The following is a 10,777-nucleotide window of genomic DNA, read 5'->3' on the forward strand; positions in this document are numbered from 1 at the left end:
GGACAACAATATTCCATTACATTCATATACCATAACTTATTCATTTCCCCAATTGATGGACATCCATTAAATTTCTAATTATTTGCCCACAACTAAAGAGTTGATATAAATGTTTTTGCATATATGGATCCTTTTCCCTTTTTTACGATCTCTTTGGAATAAACACCCAGTAGTGACGCTGCTGGACCAAAGGCTATGCACAGTTTTTATAGCCTTTTGGCATTGTTTCAAATTGATCTCCATGATGGTTGGGTTAGTTCACAAATCTGCATGCATTCATGTCCCAGTTTTCCCACGTCCTTTCCAATATTTATCATTTTTTTTTTGTCATTTAATCAACCTGAAGTGGTACCTCAGAGTTGTTTTAATTTATTTATCTAATCAATATTTATTGAGAACATGATTCCATTATTGTTCTGTAAGGAATGACCAGCAGGATGAATACAGAGAGGACTGGCGACACTTACATGAACTGATGCTAAGTGAAACGAGCAGAACTAGGAGATCATTATATACCTCAACAATGATACTATTTGAGGATGGATTCTGATGGAAGTGGATCTCTTTGATAAAGAGAGATTTAATTGATCAAAGATGGACAGAAGCAGCTACACCCAGAGAAAGAACACTGGAAATGAATATAAACTGCTTGCATTTATGTTTTTCTTCCCGGGTTATTTATACCTTCTGAATTCAATTCTCCCTGTGCAACAAGAAAACTGTTCGGTTCCGCACACATATATTGTATCTAGGATATACTGTTACCTATTCAACATGTAAAGGACTGCTTGCCATCTGGGAAGGGGATGGAGGAAGGGAGGGGAAAAATCAGAACAAAAGTGAATGCAAGGGATAATGCTGTAAAAAATTACCCTGGCATGGGTTCTATCAATAAAAAGTTATTTTAAAAAAGAGAACATGATTCCTATGACTATAGATAATTTTAATTTCTTCATTTGTTCATGTCTTTTGTCATAACTTGTATTTTTATAAATTTAATTCCATTCTCTCTATGTTTTAGAAATAAGGCCTTTATCAGAAATACTGGATGTAAAAAGTATTTCCCAGCTTTTGGGCAGGTATCTTTTACTTTTTTTTGCATTCCCAGTGTTTATCACAGTGCCTGGATCATCTTAGGTGCTTAATAAATATTTATTGTCAGGTGCCAGACTGTCCAGAAAATAGTAATAAAGAAATAATAGGTCCAGTGATCTTTTCCTTATAATACTCACAGCATACTTCCTAAATCTTTACTTTGTACTAATTCTCCTTTGTGTCATAATTATTTCTGTACATCTTTTTTCTGCTTCTTTGATTATAGGAACATTTAGGATAAGGAATATGTCCTCTGTCCTGACTTCATCCATTTCCAATATTATGATCACTTCTGGATACTACATTAAAGGAACAAGCTAAATGAAAGCAAATAAAATGGGCAGAATATGGACTAGAAAACATCAGCTGGAGAAAGTGGGAATTAATACCCCAAAACAAAGAAATGTTTCATTGCTATTAAATATTTATATAGTTGTTAAAGAGATGATACTCTGATCTGTATTACCTATCCCCGAATGGAGAAGTAGGACTAATGACTAGATATTCTAGGAAGGCAGCTTTTTACTCTTTATAAAGACTCCCTATGAATTGGAGCTTTCCAAAAATGAAAATTTCTTTTTGGATATAGTAGGATACTTGTCATTTAAGATATTTAGACAGAGTAATAAAGATTGTTAGGGCTTACATAAAGGAGATTATTGCCTAGGATGAATTGTTGAGTTACATGCCTTTGAGGACCCTTCTGACTTAGAAAAATTTTGTGACTAAGATAGGAGGGGAAAAATTCAGTTGGTATCACTTAGGAGCTAACCCAAAAGAAGCTATGGTGAACTGATTGCTAGTAATAAAATGATTTGCAGGCATCTCCAAAGGAAGTGGCATACTTGGGTATTGGATCCCTTCCAAAAATTCCTTATGGTTTCTCCTATAAGTCTAATAGTAATATATCCAAGGAATGCATTTCCCATGTGAGGCTCAACAGGGCATCATTCAGCTTGCCAATTTGATAGTCTTCTCCTGTACTAAAATCAACAAGTCATCATTGAACACTTGCTGTATTGCCAACATTGAACCAGACTTCCTAGGGGATACAGGAGAAAGAGAAAATATAACCACTTTCTAGGAGTTTAAAATCTAACAGTTTATAATCTGAAATAAATGAAGTGCACTATAAAACATTGCCAAAGCATAAAAGACAAGAATACCTAAAAATTAAAGATTTTGTCTGGTTGAAAGTGACATATTTAAGGAGGAATATTATTAAGACAATAGAGTTCCAAAGGGACCATTACCTTTTGTGTCTGTGTTGGATGTTTTATAGCTTCTCTGCTGATCTACTGGATTGCAACCAGGACAGGGTGCCCAACACTACTGCTGTCCATTCCTCCCCATAGATTCTCCACCCTGTGGAGTCTGCACTACCTCACAAAGTTCATAGACTATTCCATAACTCCAAAGGGAGTAAGGCTGAGGAGGGATGAAAGAAAGAAAGAAAGAAAGAAAGAAAGAAAGAAAGAAAGAAAGAAAGAAAGAAAGAAAGAAAGAAAGAAAGAAAGAAAGAAAGAAAGAAAGAAAGAAAGAGAGAAAGAAAGAGAGAAAGAAAGAGAGAAAGAAAGAGAGAAAGAAAGAAAGAAAGAAAGAAAGAAAGAAAGAAAGAAAGAAAGAAAGGAAGGAAGGAAGGAAGGAAGGAAGGAAGGAAGGAAGGAAGGAGGAAGGAAGGAAGGAAAGGAAGGAAGGAAAGGAAGGAAGGAAGGAAAGGAAGGAAGGAAAGGAAGGAAGGAAGGAAAGGAAGGAAAGAATAAAAGAAGGAAGAAAAGAGAAAGGGAAGGAGAGAGGAAGAAAAGGAAGTCCACCTGAGAAATTTCAATTTATGGGCCAGCTTTATTCACAGAGGATGTTCTTTGTTCTTTGTTCTTGAAGAGGACCATGACATCAGGGAGGTGATGTCATGATATTCAAGTGAATTGATTTGAATGAGGGAGGACTTTGCAAATTCACCTGCATCACTTCCCCTCCAGATCCATCTGGGTCCAGAGGCAAGATATAGATGAAGATGATTAGGGATGACTCTGAATGAAATGGGAGGTCTTGGCCTTTTAATTTTTTTAAATTAAAACTTTTTTGGGGGGGGACTTTTGGGGGCAAAGCCAAGATGGCAGAGAGAACACACATTTTTTCTAAAGTCCTACAATGCTCAGACTAATTAGCAAATCTAGCCTCTGAATTAGCTCTGGATAGGCAGAACCCACAAATATTGGGAGTGCAATATTAGCAGCAGAAAATAATTTTGAAGATTTCCAGAAAAGATCAGTTTCAATTAGAAATGGGAGGGAAGCAGACAAGCACAAGCAGCTGAGCATAGACCCCAGCCCAGACAGGGTAGTGTGGACTACATGTGGGGAAGAATCTGTGGGGAGAAAACAAAACAGAAAACATCTATTTCAATCAGAAATTGGAGGGAGGCAGCCAAGCACAAGAAGCTGAGCAAAAATGCCAGTGCAGACAATGCAGTAACTCAGGGTCGTGCGGACTCCAAGAGCTGTATGGACTTCATGGTGTGGTGCAGACTCTACAAAGTGGAGAGTTTACAGGGAAAAATCTACAAAAGAAGTGTTGGCCACTCTGCCCTGGTTGCAAACCCAGAGAAGTTATAAAATATTCAACACAAACACAAAAGTTAAACAGTGAATCCCTAAATGCCAGAATCTCACAGAACCTGGCCATGACCACCCAGCACCAGGAGACAGCACTGACCCAGCCACTCTATAGAGGAAGCCACTGCTTGTAGAGGAAGCTTGGAAAACCTTCACTGCCTAACAGTAGATGTTAACTTTTTTTTTAAATGAGTAAAAAAGTAAAGAGGACTCTGATGATAGACAGCTTTTATGGTGAAAGAGAAGAAAAGATTGCAAACCTTGAGGAGACTAAAAGTAGATTGTCCCCAGATCAAGCCCCTGGTCCCCACACAAGACTCTTCTAGAAGAAATTTAAAAGAATCTTGAAAGAGAGGTAGAAGAAAAATGGGGAAAGAAAAGGAAAACTTTGCATGAGGGTTTGGAAAAGGCATATAACTTATTAAAAGAGAGATTTGATAAAAATGGAAAAAGAAAACAACTGCTAGAAAAACAGAATTTGTTAAACAGAAAAAGAAAATAACTCCTTAAAGAACAGAATTTGTGAAATGGAAAAAAAATGTCCATAGAACAAAACAACTCACTTAAAAATTCAATTGGACAAATACAAAAAGAAATAAAAAATGAATAAAATAATAGACTAAAATTCAAAACTGAATAAATGGAAATGAATGTCTCAATGAGACAACAGTAATATTTCAAGCAAAACCAAAAAAAAAAAAAAAAAAAAAAAAAAGAAAGAAAAAGAAAAAAATAGGAAAAAATGTAGAATACTTAATTGGGAAAACAACCAACTTAGAAAATAGATCTAGGAAAGACGATCTAAGGATTACTGGACTCCCTGAAATCCATAATGAAAAAAGAACCTACACACTAATTTTTAGGAAAATATCAAAGAGAATTGCTCAGATGTCATAGAATCAGAAGGTAAAATGACCATTGAAAGAATTCACTAAACGCCTCCTGAAAGAGACCTCAAAATTAAAACCCCAAGGAATATCATGGCTAAATTTCAGAACTATTGGACAAATGAAAAAAATATTACAAGCCACCAGAAAGGAAAAAAATTCAAATACCGAGGAGCCACAATAAGGATTACTCAGGATCTAGCAGCTTCCACTTTAAAGGATCAGACAGCCTAGAATCTGATATTCCAAAAGGCCAAGGAACTTGTAATGAAGCCAAGAATAAACTGTGGATTTTCTTTCAGAAAAGATGGACACTCAATGAAACTGATGAATTCCATTTATTTTTTGATGAAAAGACCAGAGCTAAACAAAAACTTTGACCTCCAAATATAGAACTCATGAGAAGCATAAAAAAGTTAAAAAAAAAAAAAAAACTCTTGAGAGAGTTTCTGTTATGGAAGATTCTGCTCCAGCTTTCTACTTTTACTCTGTATGTATCACCCTGCTTTAAATGCATTTGTTGTAAACAACAATGGGAGATGTATACATGGTACATGTATAATCTGTATAATCTGATTTTACTATTATAATATTAAAGAGAAACTAGAGGTAGAAAGAGGATTATAGAAAAAAAAAGGAAAATGGAGGTAAAATAAGGGAAAGTATATCTCAGGAAGAGGCAAAGAAAATCTATTATAATTAGGGTAAATAAGGAAGGGTGATGATTACTGTGTGAATGTTACTCTCATCAGATTTGGCTCAATGAAAGAATATTAGATATATTTGGTTTCACCTAGAAACTTCTCTCACCTTATAGAAAAGTGGGAGGAGAAAAGGGGGAAATGGAAGAGGTAGGCTTAATAGAAGGGAACATAGAAATAGTAGGGAAAAGGTATAAGAGAGGGGGAAGATCTCTAAAGGGGAAGAACTGCTTAAGGCAAGTAGTGCTCATAAGTTGCTGGGGAAGAGGAAAAGGGGAAGAGGAAATATAAAAGTATAATTTGGTGTTAATAAGATGGCAGGAAATGCAGACTTAGTAGTTTTAATTGTAAAAGAGAATGGGATGATCTCTCCTATAAAATGTAAGCAGATAGCAGACTGGATTAAAACCCAGAATCCTACAATATGTTGTTTACAACAAATGCATTTAAAGCAGGGTGATACATACAGAGTAAAAGTAGAAAGCTGGAGCAGAATCTATTATGCTTCAGGTGAATTAAAAAAAATGATCTCAGATGAAGCAAAAGCAAAAATTGATCTAATTAAAAGAGATAAGGAAGGAAACTGTATCTTGCCAAAGGATACTATAGATAATGAAATAATATCAATATTAAATATATATGCATCAAGTAGTGTAACATCTAAATACCTAAAGGAGAAGTTAAGAGAGTTGCAAAAAGAAATAGATAGCAAAGCTATAATAGTGGGAGATCAAAAAACAAAATAAATAAGAAAGAAATTAAAGAGGTAAATAGAATGCTAGGGAACTAGATATGATAGATCTTTGGAGAAAACTGAATGCAGACAGAAAGGAGAACACTTTCTTCTCTGCAATTTGTGAAACCTATACAAAAATTGACCACATATTAGAACATAAAGATCTCAAAATAAAATTCAGAAAGGAAGAAATAGTAAATGCATTTTTCCAGATCATGATACAAAAAAATTACATTCAATAAAAGGCCAGGTGAAAATAGACCAAAAAATAATTGGAAACTAAATAATTTCATCCTAAAGAATCAAGGGTATACCAGCAAATCATAAGAACAGTCAATAACTCCATCCAAGAGAATGACAATAATGAGACAACATATCAAAATTTGTGGAATGCAGCCAAAGTGGTAATAAAGGGAAATTTTATATTTCTAGATACTTACTTGCATAAAATAGAGAAAGAGAAGATCAATGAATTCACCTTCAAACTAAAAAAAGGTAGAAAAGAAACAAATTAACCCCCCCACATTAAATACCAAACTTGAAATTCTAAAAATAAAAGAAGAAATCAATGAAATTGAAACTTAAGAAAAACTATTGAATAAAATAAATAAAACTAAGAGTTGGTTTTATGAAAAAAAAATAGATAAAACTTTAGTCAATTTGATTAGAAAAGGGAAAGAGGAAAATCAAATTGTTAGACTCAAAAACGAAAAGGGAGAACTATCCACCAATAAAGAGAGAATTAGAGCAATTATTAGGAGTTACTTTGCCCAACTGTATGCCAATAAATATGAAAACCTAAGTGAAATGATGGAATACCTGCAAAAATATAGATTGCCCAGATGAACAGAAGAGGAACAAAATTACTTAAATAGTCCATTTTAGAAAAAGAAATAAAACAAGTTATTAATCAACTCCCTAAGAAAAAATCCCCAGGACCAGATGGATTTACATGTGAATTCTACCAAATGTTTAAAAAAACCAATTAACTCCAATACTATATAAAGTATTTGAAAAAAGGGAATAAGGACCCCTATCAAATTCCTTTTATGACATAGAAATGGTACTGATATCTAAACTAGGGAGGATGAAAACAGAGAAAGAAAATTATGGACCAATCAACCTACTGAATATTGATGCAAAAAATCTTAAATCAAATTATAGCAAAGAGGTTACATAAAATCATCACAGGATAATACATCACAGCCAATTAAGATCCATAACAGGAATGCAGGGCTGGTTCAATATTAGGAAAACTATTAACACATAATTGAATATATCAACAATCAAGTTAACAAAAATCATATGAGTATCTCAATAGATGCAGAAAAGGCATATGATAGAATCCAACACCCACTCCTGATAGTTTACAAAGGATCACAATTAAAGATGATGAAAACCAGTCAGAAGAAGATACAAACATGGATCACTTTTGTAGTTTTCACAGTAACACACCCAAAAAACCTCATTATATGGAAGTACTGGAAACCAGAGCAAAGAATCCAATCTCTCCCCACAATAAATTTAGAACTAATATGCTACCTTCTGAATCTCACGACTCACCAAGTCATTCCCCACAGAGAACCAAGTCTCCAGTTTCTATGGAAGAAAGGCGGCGTAGGGATAAGAAACATTTGGATGACATCACAGCAGCTCGGCTGCCACTGCTTCACCATATGCCTACACAGTTGCTGCCTATGGAAGAATCTTTAGCCATTCAGAAACAGCAAAAGCAGAATTATGAGGAAATTCAAGGCAAGCTTGCTGCGCAAAAACTGGCTGAAAGATTGAATATTAAAATGCAGAGCTATAATCCTGAAGGTGCTGCATCAATGAAATACAGAGAAGTGAGAGATGAAGATGAAGATGAGAGATGAAGACAGTGAGGATGAAATGGAACCCCGTCTCAAGCCAGTCTTCATTCGAAAGAAGGACCGGGTAACAGTTCAAGAGCATGAGGCAGAAGCACTGAAGCAGAAAGAATTGGAGCAAGAGGCAAAACGTCTGGCTGAGGAGAGGCGCAAGTATACCCTCAAGATTGTGGAAGAGGAGACAAAGAAGGAACTAGAGGAAAACAAACGTTCCTTGGCTGCCCTAGATGCACTCAATACAGATGATGAGAATGAGGAGGAGGAATATGAGGCATGGAAAGTTCAGGAGCTAAAACGAATTAAACGGGACAGAGAGGATCGAGAAGCGATCGAGAAGGAGAAAGCAGAGATTGAACGTATGCGAAACCTGACAGAAGAGGAAAGACGAGCTGAACTCCGAGCAAATGGCAAAGTTATTACCAACAAAGCTGTTAAGGGCAAATACAAGTTCTTGCAGAAGTACTATCATGGGGTGCTTTCTTTATGGATGAAGAGAGTATAGGAATAAATGGACTTTTCCTTAAAACAGTCAGTAGCATCTATTTAAAACCATCAGCAAGCATCATATGTAATGGGTTTAAACTGGAACCATTCCCAATAAGATCAAAAGTGGAACAAGGTTGCCCACTATCACCATTACTATTCAATATTGTATTAGAAATACTAGCTTTGGCAATAAGAGTTGAGAAAGAGATTAAAGGAATTAGAGTATGTAATGAGGAAGCCAAATTATCAGTCTTTGCTGATGATATGATGGATTAGATTAATTATATGATTAGAGAACCTCAGAGTTTCTACTAAAAGGCTATTAGAAATAACACACACCTTTAGCAAAGTTGCAGGATAAAAAATAAACCCACATAAGTCATCATCATTCTTATATATCACTAACAAAATCCAACACTTACAAAAAGAAATTTCATTTAAAATAACTGTTGATAGAATAAAATATTTGGGAATCTGTTTGCCAAAGGAAAGTCAGGAACTATATGAGTGAAACTACAAAACACATTCCACACAAATAAAGTTAGATTTAAGCAATTGGAAAAGTAACAAGTGCTCTTGCATAGGTCAAGCAAATATAATAAAGATGACAATATTCCCTAAACTAATGTATTTATTTAGTGCTATGCCAATCAAACTCTCAAGAAACTATTTTACAGACCTAGAAAAAATAAAACAAAATTCATCTGGAAGAACAAAAGTCTAGAATTTCAAAGAAATTAATGAAGAGAATAGCAAATGAAAGTGGTCTAGCTGCACCAGATCTAAAACTATATTATAAAGCAGTGGTCATTAAAACCATGTGGTACTGGCTAAGGAATAGAGAAGTTGATCAATGGAATATATCAAGTTCATAGTATAAAATAGTCAATGACTATTGAAATCTAGTATTTAAGAAACTAAAAGGCCACAGATTTTGGAATAAGAATTCATTTTTTGATAAGAACTGCTGGGAAAATTGGAAAATAGTAATACAGAAATTAGGCATAGACCCACACAACACCATATACAAAGATCAGGTCGAAATGAATTCATGTTCTAAACATAAAGATAGAGTGCATGTATAATTTGATTTTACTGATATGATATTAAAAAAAATGAAATAGAAATGGAAAGGGGATAGTAACAGAAAAAAGAAAAGGGGGAGATAAAAAGAAGGAAACTACATCCCACAAACAGGCAAAGGAAATCTATCATATCTGAGGGAATTTAGCGAAAAGAAAGAACATTGTGTGAATCTTACTCTCATTAGATTTGGGTCAAAGAGAAAATAAAGAAACTTCTCTCGCCACATTAAAAAGTGGGGGAGGAAAAGGGAAAAGGAAAAGAGTAATAAGGGAAAGGTACAAGAAAGGGGAAATGATTCAAAGGGAGTAAGAGGGATTATAAAGAGGGAGAGCTGCATGAAACAAATGGTGCTCGTATGTTTAATACTGGGAAGTGGGGTAAAGGGAGTAAGAAAAAGAAAAGCATAATTTGGGGATAAATAAGATGGCAGGAAATACAGAATTAGTCATTTTAACCATAAATGTGAATGGGATGAACTCTCCCATAAAGCAAAGGCAGATAGCAGACTGGATCAAAAGCCAGAACCTTACAATATGTTGTTTACTGGAAACACATTTAAAGCAGGGAGATACATACAGAGTAAAGGTAAAAGGCTGGAGCAGAATCTATTATGCTTTAGATGAAGTCAAAAAAGCAGGGGTATGCATCCTCATCTTAGATCAAGAAAAAGCAAAAAAAAAATGATCTAATTAAAAGAGAAAAGGAAGGAAAATATATCTTGCTAAAGGGTAGCATAGACAATGAAGCAATATCAATACTAAACATATATGCACCAAGTGGAATAGCATCTAACTTCCTAAAGGAGAAGTTAGGAGAGTTGCAAGAAGAAATAGACAGCAAAACTATAATAGTGGGAGACCTCATTTTTGTATTCTCAGAATTAGATAAATGAAACCAAAAATCAAATAAGAAAGAAGTTAAAGAGCTAAATAGTATATTAGAAAAGTTAGGTTTGATAGATCTTTGGAGAAAACTAAATAGAGACAAAGGAGTACACTTTCTACTCAGCAGTTCATGGAACCTATATATGGTCAATTTATAAGGACATAAAGATCTCAAAATTCAATTCAGTAAGGCAGAAATATTAAATGCATTCTTTTCAGATCACAATGCAATAAAAACTACCTTCAACAAAAAGCTAGGGGTAAATAGACCAAAAAGTAAGTGTAAACTAAATAATCTCATCCTAAAGAATGATTGGGTGAAGCAGCAAATCATAGACACAATTAATAATTTCACCCAAGAAAATGACAACAATGAGACATCAAACCAAAATTTGTGGAATGAAGTCAAAGCAGTA

General features: G+C 34.6%; 1 protein-coding gene across 1 annotated transcript; it reads left to right on the forward strand.

Annotated features, from left to right (window-relative positions):
• The first annotated feature begins 3,449 nt into the window (after positions 1-3,449).
• Positions 3,450-7,911, forward strand: LOC127546747 (DNA-directed RNA polymerase II subunit GRINL1A-like). The gene is made up of 2 exons (XM_051973708.1): positions 3,450-3,686; positions 7,378-7,911. The coding sequence occupies exons 1-2, from the start codon at positions 3,450-3,452 to the stop codon at positions 7,909-7,911; spliced, it is 771 nt and encodes a 256-aa protein (XP_051829668.1).
• Positions 7,912-10,777: the final 2,866 nt, after the last annotated feature.

This window comes from Antechinus flavipes, chromosome 2, assembly GCF_016432865.1.
Source record: "Antechinus flavipes isolate AdamAnt ecotype Samford, QLD, Australia chromosome 2, AdamAnt_v2, whole genome shotgun sequence".
Taxonomy (NCBI): Eukaryota; Metazoa; Chordata; class Mammalia; order Dasyuromorphia; family Dasyuridae; genus Antechinus; species Antechinus flavipes.